General features: G+C 49.8%; 2 protein-coding genes across 2 annotated transcripts in view; both read left to right on the forward strand.

The window, feature by feature from the left end:
* LOC119179320 (protein argonaute-4-like) overlaps positions 1 to 17,530 on the forward strand; it is a 71,015-nt gene extending 53,485 nt beyond the window's left edge. Inside the window, exon 8 of the mRNA XM_075868888.1 lies at positions 17,411 to 17,530. The gene's annotated coding sequence lies outside the window, so the exon portion shown is untranslated. The remainder of the gene's footprint in view (positions 1 to 17,410) is intronic.
* On the forward strand, positions 1,486 to 15,961 carry LOC142767729 (protein argonaute-4-like). Its single transcript, XM_075869943.1, has 7 exons — positions 1,486 to 1,649; positions 7,690 to 8,246; positions 10,253 to 11,056; positions 11,599 to 12,161; positions 13,721 to 14,390; positions 14,783 to 15,010; positions 15,650 to 15,961. The coding sequence occupies exons 1-7, from the start codon at positions 1,616 to 1,618 to the stop codon at positions 15,959 to 15,961; spliced, it is 3,168 nt and encodes a 1,055-aa protein (XP_075726058.1). The 5' UTR covers positions 1,486 to 1,615.
* Positions 17,531 to 20,028: the final 2,498 nt, after the last annotated feature.

A 20,028-nucleotide genomic window follows, 5' to 3' on the forward strand; every position in this document is an offset into this window, starting at 1 on the left:
CTACGAATGAAAAAGCAGATGTTTCCTAAATGCTTAAGCAAATAAACTCAGGGGAGAAGGAGGAGGAGAAAAAATAAACTTTATTATTCAGAAAGGGGAGGGATAATGGGGGAAACCAAGTTTGACGGGGCTAGGTTGGGGTCCAAGGGGCCGCAACATAAGCAGACCAGTCAGCCAGCTCGGCCTGTAGAAGCAAATATGGGCTTCTTAAAGACATCTCTAGCGTTTCCGGTGAGGGAGATGGCTGCAGGAGCTCCTCGGGTGGAAGGCTGTTGGGGCAACCACATAATACGTGGTCTTTTTCTGCATGTGTTACAGGCCGCAAAAAAAAAAAAACAAACATCTAGGGACCTTAGTTGGCGAGGGGTCGCCGGCCGCGGAGTGGGTAACCTAAGGTATTCGGGGAACTCACGAAGTTCGAGCCCAACATCAACCATAACCTTTTCAGATCTTAAGTTTATAATTCGTAGCTATGTCTGTCAAAAACAAGGGATGCTTTGACGGGTTGCTCAGCAAACATTTTTGTTTATTGCTAGTATTATTTATGAACTACTTTCTCAGATTGGCTTTATTTTCATTTTAGTTTCATTTAGGTATCCTGCCGCCTGGTTCTTGGCCCATCCCCCTTTTTGGGTGAGCGCCATCTATCGGAGGTCATCAGCATCAGGATGTGTTCCATTCCCGCAGTGGAAAACACTCCAAAAATTAATAATTAGCCGTGGTCCCCAGGTACGAAAATATGCCATATCAAAGTGGCGTTAAGCTAAAGCACCCCGGATGGCTCTCTAACATGAACACATTTTCTCAATAAGGTGTTTTAAAGGCAATTCACTCTTCGAGAAAAAAATTGAGCACTTCAGGATCACGCGCAACTGTCGAGTTGGCAAAAGTCTCCGACTTAGAAGATACAATCGAAAGTTATTGGGAAGGCGATCCGACATTTGACGGAGCCACACCGCTATTTGCTTCAAAACGTGTTTCAAGTCTTCCGAGTTACGTATTGCCTGTATATAAACATCCTAAAAAAGGTAGAAGTCCAAGGCAGGATGGAATGTCGAAGCGCCGAGAAATTCTCGCAACACGAAGTATCGTTACAGCCCCGCATTGAAAGATTTTTATCGGCATCGACATTTTCCAACACACAGCGTGCGCCAACATGGGGACATTGCTGCTTTCGGTTCCTCGCGCAGTGCGATGTCGACACGCAACCCCCCCCCCCCCCCTCAGACACACACACACGAAAGCGCACGTTCCCTTGGTTGATGGCAAGCCAATGAGGCTCGTGCCTTGTGGTCACGTGATCAGTGACAAACCAATTAACGAGCCCCACGAACAAAGCCAGCAGACATTCGCAGGACAAAAAAAGGGTGTGGGAGCTGGCAACGTTTCATTCGTGGCTCGCTGTTGTTACCAGGCGGTCTTGTCGTTAGTGGGCTCCGGCGTGTCAGCAGGTCTACAACAATTACACCTGTGGGATTGGAGTGGCCACTCGACCTTCTGCTATCGCCAACTGCACACGCACGGACGACGACGAAAAGCACCGGCTCACGTTTTCTCGGACACCGTAGCCCGAGCCGTTGTACATTCGCACTACAAGTTTAGGAAGACGAACAGCATGACAACGAAAGTTGCCGTGCTGCGACCCCGCAGTGAGTGTCGTACATTTTCTCCTTCTACGCGCTATCTTTCCCGTGTTTACATACAAGTTCCCCACGCTATCTCGGTCGCATGGGCCTTCTGTCTTTCGCATAAGGGTTGGTATAGTTAGTGGGCATTCATGTTCGGGACGGGGCGTGCGAACACGAGAGAGAAGTCGAGAACCCGAAAACGTTGTTTTGGTGCCTCGGCTTCACTCGCGTCCTTGCTCGAACGCGGCCGTCTTTTCAACTTTTTATCTAAAATCCTGCGGAAAAATTTTGGAAAGCGTAGCGCCCCTTGAAACTTGCCTCATCGAAGGCATAGCCCAGGTTTCGTGCTGGAACACGTTCGCTTTTGCTTTCGATTCGCGTTCCGTTCAGAGAAATCCACCGAGTGCTTTTCTTTTGAGAACTCGATTACCATATGCGACCGAAACTCCGCAAGAAAGAAGGGGGGTATCCCGAGTGTTGGTTTTTGAGGAATGGAACGCGCACAGCGTCATCTTTTTCTTTCGCCGTGCGTACACGTGGCTTCATGGCCGTTTGATTTTGCGCTTCAGGGCTGTCACAAACCGCGTCCTGTTCTCCATCTATGCTAATCGTTCCTAATTGTTCGTTTTACATCTCGAAATCCACGATATGATCAATCCTTTTTTTTTCCGGTTCGTTGTTTTGCTTGCGGAGTCTCGCTGATTTACCCTCGTTCAGGGAGTCTCGCTGGTTTTCGATGAGGAGGCGCATCATTGATATAATTATGCGAACCAGGCGGCGCTTGCTGGTTATGGATTTAGTCCTTCGTTCATATAATTAAGCATGATTAACTCGTAGGATGTTCTGCTGCCGTTTAGGTTTAATCGTTCGACGTCAGGTTCTATAGCTTTCTCGTTATTTTCTTTGTTTAGATTCCCGTTTCCCGTGCAAGCGTTGCAAGGTAAACGTGTTCCGAGTTTTGCCTGTTCAGACGGGACTTGAGGTGTATCGATCCTTTAATAGCATAGTTGCGCCAGTTTCCCACCCTACTATTTAGTACGTGTTGCCAGACCTGCTGGTGGGTTAGTTGCTTACTGGAGCCTGATGAGTTGGTTATTTTCGTCACGGTATACTGTAGTTCTTGCGCGTTGTGTTATAGGTGGTTTGTCACGCAACTAGTCACGCGCAGTGTTAACTCGATTACGGGAGTAGTTGCGTAGTGTTAGGCGCGATATCAGTCACGAGACCAGACCACTTGTTGCGCTTGGTGTTGCGCGTTTTTAATAACGGGACTATAGTTCTTGTTTGTAGTGTAACGTGATTGTAGTCACGGCCCGGCACTAGTTACTGTGTAGTAATAATTGTTTTAGCTGCTTGACTGATTGCGCGTGGTGTTAAATTGGTAACGGGACTATAGTTGCGTGTAATCTTACGCGATATTAGTCACGGGATTAGTTGTTTCCCGTGCTTTTACGTGATTTTAGTCACGACACTATTTGTAGCGCATGGTGTTGTGCGATTTTGTTTATTTATTTATTTATCAATACTGCCGATCTCGATAGGACATAATTGCAGGGAGGGCATACATAATACAAGTAGTAAGGAAATTAATAAATAAGATACAAGAAAGACAGAAAACAAAACAATTGAGTTCACAGAAACTCCTTAGCATGTACATATGATTCTATCATGTATAGAAGATGTATAATAACCGTGGAGGACTCGGATAGTTCCGTTCTCCTATGGTTTGTAGGAAGTGAGAATCAATTTGAATTACAAAAGTGTTCAATAAGTTTTTGTGAGTGCCTGTAACGTGTCAAGCTATAGCACGACTGAAAGAAATAAGCTTTGACGTGTCGATGTTTGTTACCATGAGTTGATTGAAAAAAAAACTTTAGTCTTGCTTGTAGTGTTAATACACGAGCTCTAGTTAGTAACTTAGAGGGGGGATTCATTATCTTGTATTTATTATAAAGAAATTTCTCTGCCTTTCGCTGTACCTCTTCAATCCTTCCGATGAGTTCCTTTGCATACGGAAATCGAGAAATATTGGCGTGCTCCAACGCATGGTATAACAAGCATTTTGTATGCCAGCAGCTTTGCATCTGGTGCCAGATGAAGGTGTCTTCTTAAAAATTACCGCATATCCACGTATTGAATGATGATGAGTGGGGCGAAGCTTCGGACCATTTTATCGGTAAACCGTGAATCATCCGGTCGTCCGTCCGTTTATCTGTCTGTTTGATTGATATGTGGTGTTAATCTATCTGTCCGTTCGTCCGTCCGCCTGTCTATCTATCTATCTATCTATCTATCTATCTATCTATCTATCTATCTATCTATCTATCTATCTATCTATCTATCTATCTATCTATCTATCTATCTATCTATCTATCTATCTATCTATCTATCTCTCTGTCTGTCTGTCTGTCTGTCTGTCTGTCTGTCTGTCTGTCTGTCTGTCTGTCTGTCTGTCTGTCTGTCTGTCTGTCTGTCTGTCTGTCTGTGATTCAGTGATAATGGTTCACTGTGTTCACAGTCATTGGTTCTCGGAGGTGGTTCAGTGACCATGGCTCATACGCAGTGCAGGGGAATGGTCTTGTAGTCAAGGAATTTTTTTTGATATCTATACAGAAAGTTTACGTCGTAGTTCTACCCAACTAAATGCATGCTACGATGACAACGAAGAACCCTCCATCCACGCGACTATCCGTGCTCTCGCGGCGCTCCGCGCGGTGCCTTGTGGGATCGAGCGCGCGGTGCGTGGCTACGCCTCCCGAGTGCCACTGAACAATGGAGCCGCTTCCCCATTGGCTGTAGCGTCTGCCCCAAAAGCGCGCTAATCCCGTGGCGTTTTCCCATTGGTCGATCGCCCCCAACCCCACCCCTGGGTTGCGAGCTTAAGTTCGTGGCTTGAGCCTCAGCGCAGTCCAGAAGGAGCTCGTTCGCAACCGGTGCCAGCAGGTCCTTCGCTGGCACGCTACACTCAACCGGCAGCCGCCTCCCACCCACCGAACTGTCCCGAAGGCAGTTGTCCCCCCCTCCCATTCGTCGTAAATTGGCGTCGCAAACACAGTCTTTGGTCCCGATGGAGCCTGTACTGCTTCAGAGACAGCCTCGTGGACGTGGCAGAGGTAAGCTCTTTTTGTTTCGATGGCGATCCGCATTTTTTAGTGGTGCCTGGGACAGCCGGCATTACTAGTACGAATGTTTACGAGGTCAAAACATTTATCTGTATTTCCGATAGAGAAGGGCGGCGTATGCACTGTTGCGCTGTGACAAAAGGCGGCTTAGATTATCACGCTCACGTGAATTTTTCGCCGTCGCCATGACGTCGTCACAACGCCCCCGAGCGTCGTATGTTTGTGGGCGAGTGAGGGCACCGGAGATAAGTGCATCGAGTTAAGGGAAAACGCGACGGTCGTGTATCGTCGCTCGAAAAGACTCGCGATAGGTTCCGGAAGGGCGTGGTTAGGACAGGGACTGAGTCACTCGATTTGATTGGCCGGGAGTGGTCGAGCGCTTCCCAGCTTGACGGGGATCGACAGAAGGCTACCATTCCGCGTGTGGCGTTTTCGCCTATGTTTGCTTAAAATTGATAGACAGCACTAAGGCAGCTTGGCTCCCGGCCACGTATCCTCGATCGTATCGCGGTTTTCCGCGCCGCGCGTTGCGTTATCGCGCGCCCGGTGCGTGACTCTGCCTCCCGGGTGTCACTCGACAATAGAGGTGCCGTTGGCCGTAGCGTGTTCCATGAGAACGACCCCATTTCCGGGGCGTTCTCCTATTGGGCGATATCCTCCGGGGTGCGAGGCTCGAGCTGCCGAACCCTGCCTAGAAGGGGCCTAGTTAGCCAGATCCAGTTATGCCGGAATCGGTCTCTGGAGGTCGTCGCTAGTCTTGCATACCTTATTCTACAGTTATCGCGGCTCGCTTGTAAGTCCCACAATGGAAAACCCGTAGATCACCAATGTCGCGTCTGCATTTACATGTCGTCCCCGCTGCAACCGTAAATGGCAAGAACACCACAGGTCGTGCCTATGTTCCAATGCATATGCTCCAATGAACCTGACCTGGACATTTAATGTCCTCAGTCATTACAACTGAGACTGCCCGGGTTCTTTCGTACACCACACAGCAGATGTCAGTTTCATGAAGGCGATTCCGATCCCCTCTGATAGATGTTGCCTGATTATCATTTTTTATGATATAGGTCATTAAAATCAGGCTGCTGCATGAGCGGCCTAGCTGTGCTCGCACGTGGCGGGACACCTGAGGCACCCAAGTGGTGGGCGGAACAGTGTATCGGCGACGCCCTCCGCTTGTGCGTGCGGCAGGTGTCCCCGACACTTGCGGTGCGGCAGCTGCGTGGATAGCGTGTAGATAGGCCTTCAAACAATCTCGGGAGCATGAATTCATTGATCGGAACACGACGACTCTCGCAGAGTCGCGAACGCCACCTATATTTCCTCAACCTTTCTCTTGACCCTTGCGTAGGTAGCGCATTGGAGGCTGCTCTTTCGATTTCTTCACCATTAATGATTTGTCTCTCCGCCCTCCCTTCAGCAGAAGCCTTTTTTCTTATACTACATAAAGAAGAGGACACTGGCCGCACTGATGACTGATTATTTGTCGGTTACGTTTGCCTATCAAAGGCGGTGATGCGGGGGTGACGGGGGGGAGAGGAAGGACTGGGGCTTCCCAAAGTTCTGCCGGCTTCTCGCCCCTTCCCCCCAAAGAGCAAGTAAACCTCTCGACCCAGGGTACCCTACAAACCAAAAAGAAATCCTGGAGCCGACCTTGTCACCTATCTTTGTCTGTCATTACCGTAATTATAGTGTCTTTTTACTTCCAGAGCACGCAAAGGAATATAATGCCGACTGTGCAGTGCTGATGGTGATAGAACTCGATCAGGATAAAATTTCTCAACGCTCACTGGCTCCTGTCTGCAGCTTGCGTAACACAGCCAATCGTGATAGTGAAATTAGGCTCGATCGTGACCAGTGACGCCGGTATAAGTAATAGGTGCGTGTGGAGGAAAGGGCGAGCTGCCATCCCATTGCGAAGCAATGGGGATGGCGGTATTACGATGTGGCGTAGCTGCTGGATGAACACAAACAAGTGCTAGTGACACCACAGCACAAATAGATAAAAAAGAGGTCGGACCCTGTGGGTATCCCGAAAAGTAAACATGCGCGCGAGGGTCGTAAGACGGTAAGCCAGAAGAGTGGATGAGAAGCTTTCGTGTACATCCTTGCCGCAGCCGGGATTACCCTCCTCAGCATCGCGTGTAATCGGGGATCATTGGGAGCATAAACGGAGAGTTTCCATATTCCCGGTGGGAACGGGGCGTATTTCCATAGATAGATAGATAGGTAGATAGATATAGATAAAGCGGGAAAGGGAGAAAGACCTATTCAAAGTATCAAACCGATGATAGATATCCGTTAAATAAAAAATCATTTTCTTGATGCCTGCGTGTAAAGTAAATCCCGTACCTCTTTTGCACTACAGCCGATCAAATACCCCAATTTTTGTCATCCTGCGACTTCGTCCTCAAAGGGACCACTGCGCCAGGCTGCCTTTTTATCGCTACTCTGCAATTCCAATTTTAGTATCATGAAAGGAAAAGGAACGGGCATAAAACGTTCCTTCTAGAGTACCTTCACGACAAGTTGGCCAACAGTGCCGTTGCGTAGGATGAGAGCCTAAGCCAAAATCTGAAAATATACGCCGGACGCATGCGAGGGGGTGGGGGGGATGGCGCTTTGTTTTTCATGATGCCGCCCGGTGGATTCCCGACCCCCAAGCCCCCCTCCCGTACTCTCCGCCTATTACTGGGGAAGAGGTCGTAGGGCTGCAGTGGACGTAGGTGCCAACCTTATTTTTCAAAGTTTGGCCACTCACACGCCACGCAGAATCGTTATGACGTAGATTAAAGCTAAGAAACACACCAACTCGCAGTTCACAGCCGCGCTTGTGAAAGTCTACACGTATTCTTATAAGGTTTCAGTGTCCAATTTTTTTCTGCCTTTAAATTCGATGACTTCTTTGGTGGAGAAACAATTGGTGTTTCCTGCAGTGGCTGCAGAGTGCACCGCCTCCGAGCTTCGCACCGTGGGGCGACCGGCGGTCGTCTCGGTGGCAGGAGCCACCAACGGCCAGGTCCCCCACGCCAATGGCCAGGTCCCCCACGCCAATGGCCAGGTCCCCAACGCCAACGGCCAGGTCCGCCACGCCAACGGCCAGGTTTCCTACGCCAAAGGACAGGTCCCCCCCGCCAACGGATGGGTCCCCCACGCCAACGGACAGGTCCACTACGCTAACGGCGCCCCCCCTCAGCCATCGTTCGCACAAGTCATCTCGAAGAAGGTCGGCGTCGCGGCGGCAGTGCCGCCGTTCTCAACGCAGCTCCTGCCTAACGCCACGGCTGCTGCTATAGTGCCACCTACACTGACCATGAACGGCGTGACCCACGGCGTTGTCGTTGGCGCCACAGCCAACGGGCCCCGCTGCGTGGTTCCCACTGAGGAGGGGTCGATACATGACTCCCCGCCACTGCCCCAGGTGCCCGGTGACGTGTACCCAAACATCATATGCGGGCCCAGGCAGAGGTCCAGCGACGAGCTCCGCCTACAGGTAAGCATAGTTTTGTAATAGTTACGCCCAGAGAGAAGTTCCGCTCGTGAAACTGCAAGTGCATTCGAGAGTTTTAGAACAGCGCTACGCAAAGCTTTGCATTCGCGTCGCAAGCTACAGATGAGAATAGATTAACCACACGAGCTCCGCCTACAGGTAAGTATAGTTTCATAATAGTACTGTAGCAAAGGAACTCTAATCCTATTAGATAGTTCTAAGAACAATGCAATGTATTGCGCTTGCGCTGCGTCGCATACGATCACCTCGTGTAGGCTCCCGTTCTGTGACAAACGCTAAAACTACGCCCGCAGGCATTGCGTACGGTATTCTAAAGCTCTCAACTGCGATCTTATTTTGTGCACCAAGAATTAATGGGATGGGAAAGAAAGTAGGAATTGCCTTAATGCCTAAGTATTGAAACTAACCAAAAACTTTTTTTCTCGTAGCGTGAAACCAAATAACGTGTCTTCAATCGGACATCTTTAAGATAGTGCGGACTATCGAGGATTAGGAAAAGCTAACAAACGCGTATTGTATGCACCCCGAGATTTATATTGTAAGCACCCATCGCGACACGCTAAGCCTACGAAATTGGTTTAGCGTGGCTCTCAAAGACGGTGCCGAATCAGCACGCACTCTGTGTGTTGAAGCTTAAGGACATGAATCTAAAGCAAATAGAAGCGCAGCTACTTGATAAATTCTATGTGGGCGACAACTCCTTGTGGCAGTAAAGCCTTGTTTTTCGCACTCAATGATCGTTATTCGGTGGTGCCGTGGAGCCTTTGTAACTTAGAGATGAAAACGTCATCCGTACGAGGCACAATTGCATCATTTCTTCCGGCATTTGCAGTTTACCATACCCGGAAGGGAGATTTCTTTTTCCGGTATCATAGAGCCACAATAAAATGGACCAAAATCACTAGGCAGCTCGCAGTTCCAAAATGCAAGAAAGCCTTCAATAAAATTCTTCTGACATGACCACTTCTAAAGTTCGTGAGGACGCACAACGGGTTCAGAACGTGGGCGCTACTTTTGGATTCGCAAGAATCTGCGCTCGACAATCGCACATAGCGTTGACTTTCTGCACGGAACTTGTGAGCGCTTTAATCGGGACGAGAGATGAGCAATTGCTGATCGCACCGTGCAATAAACGTCCGCTCGAACTGTGAGAATTCGGAAAGTTTGTGCGGTGGCGAACTCGTGAGGCAATGAGATCCTTTAAAGAGTCCTATTTAGGGCTTCTTGAAAAAGTGTTGCGGGACCCCTTTGAAGTAGTTCACTGCCTGGCGAATATATCGCTACAAACACTTTGACTGTTAAGTGTGTTACCGGGATTTGTGTGCTGCCATTGCTTTCTCTACGCTCGTCCCGACTAAGTTCCCTAGATTTTTCCTTCTTCGGGTATAAGTACTGAAAACCATCGTTGAAATCTATCGATGAACGTCGCTGGCTAACGCTCGTTTTCGGCAGTCATGTTCGTCCTAACGCTTTGGTAGCACCTGGTTTAGGAGTGCACCGCTCAATAACGATGGTGGTTCGGACTGGAGGTGAAAGGTGTGTTGCGTCCGCTGAAAGATGCCTGGCTAATGCACTTAGACATACAGTGTAAATATTCCAAGTTATGAAGAAAATGGAGGCACACACCGGCTGCGCGATCAACGGCAATTAGTCCCGATTATCGTTCCGGAAGCAAATTGTTGCCGGTAGGAACCTAAGCATGAAGGGATAGCGGGGGGCAAGTAAGTTGTGTTACGCCCACGCCCTGTTGTCGGCAGGGCAGGGTGGGTGAAAAAGGAAAACCTGTCCCCCCTCAAGCCTCACCCAGCACTTGCCCTCACGCAAGATCCCCTCAACCATCCGACATGCTGACACGAGTACGCCCCCCCCCCCCTCCACGAGAATATCCTGCCGGCGACCACGTGCACTGCTCGCTTATTTGCAAAATAATCGTATGCGTGCCGGTCACTACAAACGGCCGTCGTTCCCATCATCTCACGATCCCGCAGGAGATCCAAAAGACACTACCGTCCCACTTCCCGCGTCGACCCGCCCAGGGAAAGCTCGGCCGCCCAATCCAGCTCATGGCCAACCACTTTTCCGTCGAGATTCCGGCGGGCAACGTGTATCACTATGACGTGGAGATCTTCTCCGAGAACAACAAAGAGGCGAAGATACCGGAAAAGCGCAAGTACCGCTGCATTAGCACAAAGATCAACAGACTTGTCATCGAACAGCTAGTCAAGACGTACCGCCTAGACTTAAGCAACTGCGTGCCCGCATTTGACGGCCGAAAGAACCTGTACACGCGTCGGGAGCTCAAGTTCCGCGAGCGGACCTTCGCGGTAGAGTTCGAGGAAGACCAGAGGGTGCAGAAGTTTGTCGTCAAGATCCAGTACGCGGCCACCGTGAACCTGGACGCCCTGCACGCAGTCTTCGAGAACAAGGTCAACACCGTCCCGCAGGAGGTCCTGCAAGCCGTCGACATTGTTCTGCGTCACGGCCCTTCCATCAGATTGACTCCTGTCGGCCGGTCCTTCTTCAAGCCGCCGCTTCCGAACCAGGCGCACTCTCTGGGGGGCGGTCGCGAAGTGTGGTTCGGCTACTACACCAGCGTGCGACCGGCTCAGTGGAAGCCCATGCTGAACGTGGACATGTCAGCCACCGCGTTCTACGAGCCGCAGCCGGTCATATCGTTCATGTGCAAGATCTTGAGCGACGGACGCCGCGAGATGACCGCGGCCGACTTCCGCGACCTCCGGGACTTTCAGAATGTTCGGCTCAACAAGGAACTCAAGGGTCTGCGTATCAAGGTGAGTACACCGCTGTATTAACGGGGCTTTTGGGTGATCAAGGACATTTTGACCCCACTCTCGTGTTTCCTCCCCCTTTCGAGGTAGATATCGAGTAGATATGTAAATAACGTAAGCATAATGATGAATGGTTATCGATTAATGGGTATAGATGGATATCCAAAGCCTCAGAGGAACTGGGATATCCCATGAATAGGCTTTTACAATATGTAAAAAAGGTACCTACGAGCTCTGCTTTTTCCAGTGGCACTATGCAGAATCTACAGTTGTTACGGGATTTAAAAAGACTTAAAATTTTGTTGTAGGCAGATGTCGGTGAAAATGCTGTAGAGCAAGGTCTAGCTATGTATAATGCCAACATGACGCAACTATATTCCAGCTATTTGACCAACATTCGTGACGTCGTCAGGGACTCTGCTTAAATTTTTTGAAAGCGTGAATTTGGCACGATTGTTTTCAAGCCCATAAACAAAAAAATAACCAGCATGGCAACATGATGTGGTCCCCATTTGCGTTTCTTGTACTCAATTGCTACTCATTAGGTGACCCACCTGCCCTACCCTCGGAAGTACAAGGTAGTCCGGGTCACCAAGGAGCCCGCCAAGAGGCTGTTCTTCGACATGGAGGACGGCTCCCGTTGCTCGGTGGCCGACTACTTCCAGAACCGCTATGGCCGCCTAGTTTATCCGAACCTGCCCTGCATTCAGGTCGGAAACCTCGCGCACCCCGTCTACCTGCCCTTCGAGGTGTGCGAAATCGTCGAAGGCCAGCACTGCCGGAAGAAATTGGACGAGAACCAGACCTCTGAGATGATCAAGCGAACCGCTCAGCCTCCGGCCAAGCGCTTCAACGAGATTCGCCAGTCCGTCCGGGACCTGGTCGGCAGTAACGACCAGTGCCTGCGCGAGTTCAACATTAAGATCAGCACCGAGCCGACTCAGCTGAAAGGGCGGGTGCTCGAGCCACCTTCCCTGTTATTCGAGAACAACGCTGTGACCAAGCCTCGTGAGGGCACCTGGGAGCTGCGCGGCAAACACTTCTTCAAGGCGGCCTCACTGACGCGCTGGACACTGCTCAACCTGAGCCGCTTCGCTCAGCGGGACAGGTACGTTTCTTTGTTGTTTTCCTTTACCTTAAGAGCTCACGGGTGAATGGGAGCATACGGAAGTGGTTCAAAATATGCCGCATACTTCTCTCAGCCTACCCGTCATGATGACGTTAGCTCATCGAAGGTTCCATTTTTTAAAAGACGATAGTCTTTTTAGGGACCTCCGACGAAAAAATTTTAATCTGTCTGTCTGTCTGTCTGTCTGTCTGTCTGTCTGTCTGTCTGTCTGTCTGTCTGTCTGTCTGTCTGTCTGTCTGTCTGTCTGTCTGTCTGTCTGTACAGTTGTCTGTTTGTGCGCCCTTAATGATACCTCAAACGGCACCAAACGGCCAACCCCATCCGCAGTACCTACCAATATTGCTGAAGCTTTAGAGTTCATAGTTATGCGATTGTCATATAAGAACTAATTATTGCGCATATCTGAGGCGTCATAACAACTTGTCAATGTTTTGTATATCTGCCTTTATACTAGAAGAGGCACACACGTGTAGCGTTTACCACGCTGTGCTGACAGTGCAATGTGATGCTCTAAAGGGTGTTCCAAACGCTTTGCTACGACGACACGATGGAGGCACCTACCCGTTGCTCTGCGTTCTACACCTTATCACCACCGAGACTGGCGCGCATGCCTTCATTTTTGAAGATAACCGCCTCGTGTCTAACGTGCCTCGATGAGCTCGTTCGCCTTCGCTACACGCTCGAGGCACTCTAACGCAGCGCCTCCAGAATACCATTCACTGAATTTCTTGCGCAAAACATCAAATAAGCGCTTTTTGCACCCTCTCCAGACGCAAGACTATCGTCCTTTGACGACATTTGCAGTTTAACATGCAGATTCGGGCCATTTTTTTTAAAGGCAAATTTTCACACAAATCTGTCATTCAAGTCCTCGCGAGAACGGCAACTTACAGACGTCTGAGAGACTAGGTTAGGTCATTTTATATGGAATTATCTACGCAGCAGAGCTGGGCAGTACCTCAATGCAAGTTTGAGGAGGATAGCATGTTAAGGGCCCGCTGGTCCACGACTATGCAATGGTGGCGAATGGCACTAACACTGTATATCTGGTAAAAGTGTTTGGTGCTGCTGACGGCGGAAGTGCCAGACACGCTTTCGTCGGCTTCTGCCGATTTCTAGATGCCACTCGTAGCCAGTGCACCCTTCAAAACTCCCAGTTGACCCGGGAGAGGTGTTGCAGCACTCTGTCTGTACAGATGGTATTGCTTTTCCCCGGCATGTGAAATATTCTTTCGCGAATCTTGTTTTGAGATGAAACCACTGCGGTCTGACAACCATATTAAGAAGAATCAAGCAAGCGTGGCATTTTCGGCTAGTTCGCTAATTGCTGTAGTAGCCAAAACCATGGCAGGAAACTTCCGCTAGCTAGAGCGAGTGACCTGCAGCCCAATCCTGGGATAAATCCCCTATCAATCCGCGCAGTCTAGCATACTTTTTCATTGTTCTGGAAGCCGAAATCATGGCAAGTAATTGCACTCTAGCTAAGGAGGCTTGAGCCACCGCCCAATCATGGGATACATCCCCATCTATTTGTGCAGTCTGGACAATTTTGTCAAGTTGCTGGTGCGCACGGGCAACGAGCTCGGCATGCGCATCGAGCAGCCGGTGGACATCAGCTCGGCCGACACGAACCGCAAGCCGATCAGCACCATGCTGCTTGAGGAGCAGCGCAAGGTCCCCAACATCGAGATGGTCATCATCGTCCTGACCAAGAGCACGAACTACGCCGAGATCAAGCAGGTGGCCGAGACAGAGATCGGCCTGCGCACCCAGTGTGTCATAGACAACAACGTCATCAAGAAGTGCAACTCGGCGCTGGTCACCAACCTGTGCCAGAAAATGAACGCCAAGCTGGGCGGCACCAATAACAGCCTCCTGTCCCAGGAGAAGCCGGCTATCTTCCTGAAGCCCATCATCATTATCGGAGCAGACGTCACTCACCCGGCGCCCGGGGACAAGCACCGCCCCTCCATCGCTGCCTGCGTCGGCAGCCTGGACTCGATCCCTTCCAGGTTCCACGCTTCTGTTCGAGTCCAGATGGAGGACTCGACGGCCACGTCTCGTGTGGAGATCATCAAAGACCTGAAGGACATGATGAAGGAACTGCTCAAGGCCTTTTACCGGGCCACTAAGCACAAGCCTGAGCGCATCATCTTCTATCGGGACGGAGTGAGCGAGGGGCAGTTCATGGAAGTCCGCAACCGGGAGGTGAGCGTGCGTGGCTGTGGCCGCCTGAAACGATGCTCATTGGTACTTTTCGCATCGTAATCAACATGACTGCAGCTGACCCATATAATTTATAGTGTAACAAGTAATAAGGCTGTCACCTGCATGATACTTATGCCTGCACGGTGCTCGCGCTTCGATTTGCTTTCTTGCACGCCTGTTTGGCCTCATGCTCTCGTTTCGTAATTGATACGGCTGTCATCGGCGTGATGCCAGGGCCTGATCTTTAAAATTTATATGGCTGCTGTTCGCTCTGCAGTGTAAATGAAGTGACTTTGGTCGTTTAACCATCCCGGGACACGAACCTTCATTTTCCCCCCTTTCTGTCGGCCATTAACTACCTGTCTGTCGTCCCTTTCTGTGCGTAACCTCAGGTGAGCGCCATCCGGCTTGCCTGCCAGGAGATGTCTCCCAACGAGACGTACGAGCCGGCCCTCACTTTTATCGTCGTGCAGAAGCGACACCACACCCGGTTCATGCCCGCCAACGACCGCGACGGTGTCGGCAAGTGCAAAAACGTCCCGCCTGGCACCACCGTCGACTCCGTGGTCACTCACCCACTGGACTTCGATTTCTTCTTGTGCAGCCACTTCGGCATACAGGTATATGAGCGCGTTTATCAGTGCCCATGGTCCCACGCAGTAAGAAAATGATATACCGCATACAATGATCGCTACAGTCGTGGTTAGGCCCTTCGTCGTAGCTTAGCTGCCTCTAGGGTGTCGCGCTGCAAACTCCAAGGCTCCAATACGATAATGGGCAGAACGATTCCCGGCCAAGGTCACGCAATTTAGCTTACTCTTTAAAGAACCCCCGGCTCACGCCCAACAACGTACCTCGTGTGGTTAAACTCCCCCAATTACCGCCCTTTGATTAGTTTTTCTTGTGATACTTCCATGCACACTTGCTGAACGCCCAGCCATCTTGGTTTCGTTGAGGTGAAACACGATTGAGGCGAAACATCAATACGTTACTATGAATCAGTTTGTTTATTTCATTTATTCATTACGCTTTGCTAAAAAATTAACACAGCTCTGCCAGTGCTCTTCCGCTTCACAGAAATTTCCGTTTCTTGACATAACTACCAGGTGGCGCCCATATCACGTTGTGCAATCTCTCCAAACGGAAGACTGTAGTCTCTCGACGAAGACCTTAGCATCGAAGCGGGCAGACACGCGACCAACTTTTCCTAAAGTCATTTTGCAATCTTGTCATTTCTTTTTTTTTACGCACCGACGCAGGGCACGAGCAAGCCGTCCCACTACTACATCGTGTGGGACGACTCCGACTTCTCGGCGGACGACCTGCAGAAGCTGAGCTTCTACCTCTGCCACACGTATGCCCGGTGCTCGCGCAGCGTCAGCATCCCGGCTCCGGTGTACTACGCCCACCTGGCCGCGTACCGCGCCAAGAACCACGTGATCAGCAAGGTTGACGTCTCCAGCTCGAGCAGTGACTCGTCCGGCGGCTCGGCCGACTCGATCACCACCAGCCAGTACGTGCAGGCCGTCAAGGTTCTCGACAACCTGCAGACGGCCATGTACTTCGTATGACCGTCGTCCTCGGGTTCCCGGACCAGGTTGGTGGAAGCTATGATTTTTCCGCCTATTCATCATCAGCCAGCCACTGCAGGCAAAGGCCTCTCCCATGTTCCGCCGGTCAACTCGGCCCTGTCCTTGATACTCCCACTTGATACCCGAAAACTTCCTGGTCTCATCTGGCCACCTAACTTTCGTCTTTCCCTCATACGCTTGCCTTCTCTGGGAATCCAGTTGACCAGCGGTTAATCCGGCCTACGCACTCTATTTACGTGCCCGGTCTATGTTCATTTCTTCTTATTTCAACTGATATCCCACTAACCCCGGTTTATTCCCTGATCCACACTTCTCCGTGTTAGTATAGTACAATTTTCAGATCCCGAAAACGCCACGTTTATCCACAACACGATGCTTACTAAGCGAGAAAATGTTGGGGGAAGCAATAAAGGAAATAGAAACGCCGCCTTGAGATTATCTGCACTGTGACGTCATAAACATTGAAGGTGTTTACTGGATTTAATATAGCTTTTGATCGATAAAATTAAAAATTGTAATATGTATCGCCATCAACCCGGCATACGAAGTTTTGAAAACTTCATCAAGCTAATGTCGTGAAAGCGTGAAAAATACATTTTGAAATTTCTGACCTCACCCCGCCGCGGTGGTCTATCTGATAAGGTACTCGGCTGCTGACCCGCAGGTCGCGTGATCCAGTCCCAGCTGCGGCGGCTGTATTTCCAACGGAGGCGGAAATATTGTACGCCCGTGTGCTCAGATTTGGGTGCACGTTAAAACAACCCCAGGAGCTCGAAATTTCCGGAGCTCTCCACTACGGCGTCTGTCATAATCATATGATGGTTTTGGGATGTTAAACGTCACATAACAATCAAATTTCTGACTTCACGCACGGGGATTGATGCGCGTAATTTGAAAATGAAGCTGGCGCTCCCCGATTGTTTCTTAACAATTTCGGGGCATTCGTGCATTCAACAGCGCACAGTTTCTGAAACTGGTCGGGTCTATAGCTCTTCGGTTCCCAGATACACCCACAGAAGGCGTCAGTGCCGCGGTCGTTGATTGAATGTGGCTATATCCACCCAGGCATACGCGTGGTCTATCAGTCTATTACTGAAGTGGCATTTCTATATCCGGGGACGAAACTTCGTCTCAATGGAGCGACAGCTACCAAGGCGAGGCTTTCCTCGGATCCCTTTTATATCGCCAGTAGTGTATACGGCATCGTTGGCCGAATTATCAGGACGTCAACTCACTTAGAAAAAAAAATGTGAAGTAAAAATCGCAATGGGAGCCGATTGACTCATATGTTTTCCTTTGAGCATTTAGTGTTATCAACAATTCGTCGCTCGCCAACTGCGTTTAGCCGGCAAAATTTTTGTCACCGCTGTTTTCGCCAGAGGGTAGTTTGACTATGCATTAATTTCATGTTTTTCTGCTTCCTTTCAGGTTTTTTTTTTTTCAGAACTTCTCCGTCCGAGACGTTCATCTGGAGCCCCCCTCCTTTTTTTTTCTTCAGCGTTTTGGCGGGTTTTGTTTTTGTTTTCCTTCGACAAGTCTTCTTTTTTGTTTTGTGTTGAAAATAAAAAAGTGTTCCTTTGATAATGTTCGTTCCTCGTATACTTAGTACAATATTTTAAAGGCTACTGCGCCTGCTGTCGTCTTCGTTCGTAGTGCTACCTGCACTCTTGTTCCACTTGCGCTCCGCTGCGGTGGTCTAGTGGCTAAGGTGCTCGGCTGCTGACCCGTAGGTTGTGGGATCGAATTCCGGCTGCGGAGGCTGCATTTCCGATGGAGGTGCTGCTCAGATTTGGGTGCACCTTAAAGAAACCCAGGTGGTCGAAATTTCCGGAGCCCTCCACTACGGCGTCTCATAATTATATGGTGGTTTTGGGACGTTAAACCCCACAAATCAGTGTTCCACTTGCCAATCACTCCAGGCAACGGTGCCATGACGGGGAGAATGTGGCGTTCAAGCAGGGTCGTTGCCAGGGGTACCGGGCCCGTGCCCGCCCCCCCTCTGAAATTTTATTTCGCAATGACATTGAGTGAAAAATACCTATTCAAGGAGGTGCCCCCACTAGAATAAAAAAATGCCACCCCCCCCCCCCCCCGTTTCCGCCGAAAAAAATTCCTGGCTACGCCTGGCGTTCCAGTAAAAACTTTGCTGATATCTCCCGAGGTGCGGACAGTGGAAACGACAGTATGTACTTCAATTGTATCGTACACATAACGTACTCTATGTACCATACCATACGTTTTATGGTGAAATTGAAGAGCCATTGACGAGTAACCTTAGCTAACGCTCGTTTTCGGCGTCGATCATGCTCCCTATACGCTTTGCCAGCAACTGGTGAAACGAGGGCCCCACTCGCTAGCGACAGAGGTACTGACCGGAGGAAAAAGACTCTTCGCAATCGCTGAATGATGCGTGGCTAATGTAAAATGGCAGCAGACACTGGTTGTGTGTGAGGGGGGGAGCAGGAAATGAGGCAGTTGTCGGTAAGAAGTAGAACTTAGGGACTACAGTAGCCCTTACAGCTGGGAATGTTACCCCATAAGTCTCGTGGCGTGAATAGCCCGCTGCACTATGTCTGTCTGTCTGTCTGTCTGTCTGTCTGTCTGTCTGTTTGTCTGTCTGTCTGTCTGTCTGTCTGTCTGTCTTTCTGTCTGTCTGTCTGTCTGTCTGTCTGTCTGTCTGTCTGTCAGACATGTTTGACATGGCTGTCTGTCTGTCTGGACAGACAGACAGACAGACAGACAGACAGACAGACAGACAGACAGACTGTCCAGAGAGTTAGCGGGAGTTGCCTACTTGTGTATGAAGTCCTTCGTCGCAGCCAGCAAGGATCTCACAGGACAGGCGAGGCCCTGGAATAATCAGGGGGAGTGCGCTTACGCTGTTTAAACACAGGGGTGTGTTGTCAACTCCTCTTTTTCAAGAGTACATGTTTGTCGCCTCACGAGCATTTATTTTCAAGAATGACACACTGCGGTCAACAAAGGTCATACGGCCTTCGATATCAGCGTATGTTATTCATTAGAAGCAGAGGTATTGTCTTTGTCATCAGTTTTTGCTATCCAGAGCAAGCTGTTGCTGTTGAGCCAGACTCTGATGCCACATCGAGAACACTCCTCAAATACGTCGTACGCTTTGGTGAGTTCTCCCTGCCACACACACCACGACGGTCCAGTGCATGTTTATGGTGTTGGCCTGCTGAGTCAACGATCGCGGGTTCGAATACCAACCTCCGTTGCCGCATTTCAATAATTCTCGAAGCCCTGGTGCTGTGAGATGTCAGTCACAAGATGGTGAATTTTTCTAAAGCCATCCACTACGGCGTCTCTGATGATATTACCATGGCTCTTGGGCATAAAACACTACCCGTCAACTGGGAAGTTTTTTATAGCGCCAAAACAAGAATCGTCATCCGGCTTGCTCACGCTTGTTCAAGAAAACTTTGCTCCCACAAATTCCCCGTCCGGAATTGTACGCCAACTACATCACGCTGATAGCGCGCTTGTTTTCGTGCTATCTCCATGGCCCCCGAATGCTGGGCACACGCAGATAACACGAAGACGGGCACGCGAGATCGATGACAATAATCTTTGCTGGCCAAGAATACATTACTAATGTTACTGTAGTGCTCTGTTTTTCGAGCTAAAGTAACTCGAGAAGAAGCTGCAGTTGTGGTTGTCCGCATTGCTGTCTGGCAACCTTAGTTTGACCGAAGTAAACGGTTGTGCCAAGCACAGGTCGGAGTTAGGCTCTGTTTGAGTCGTAGTTACCGATTACCGGTTCCACCCGTTTATGTCAGGTCGAAATTCGCGTGGATGTGTATGCTCGGTGCAACTTATGAACGTGGTGCCCGTCAGATTCTACAAACTGTGTAATACCTTCGTTGCGTCACCACAACGAACATGGGTGGTACTACAGATTGCCTCCGCCTGCCATAATGGGAAACATCACCTGGAAGGGACGTAAGTCTCGTTAAGTATTGCGTTCTACGTATACGAGCCGCACGCAAGTTGACTTTAAACGTAACTATGTAATATAATTAAAATAG

This window comes from Rhipicephalus microplus, chromosome 7 (assembly GCF_043290135.1).
Source record: "Rhipicephalus microplus isolate Deutch F79 chromosome 7, USDA_Rmic, whole genome shotgun sequence".
Lineage (NCBI taxonomy): Eukaryota > Metazoa > Arthropoda > Arachnida > Ixodida > Ixodidae > Rhipicephalus > Rhipicephalus microplus.

What these genes read in the sequence shown, in the direction of transcription:
- LOC142767729 (XM_075869943.1), top strand. Translation starts at nt 1,616, where the DNA reads ATGACAACGAAAGTTGCCGTGCTGCGACCCCGCA. An exon ending in TCAAGGGTCTGCGTATCAAG is followed by an intron (nt 11,057 to 11,598) that starts GTGAGTACACCG and finishes GCTACTCATTAG; the next exon opens with GTGACCCACCTGCCCTACCC. An exon ending in TGGAAGTCCGCAACCGGGAG is followed by an intron (nt 14,391 to 14,782) that starts GTGAGCGTGCGT and finishes GCGTAACCTCAG; the next exon opens with GTGAGCGCCATCCGGCTTGC.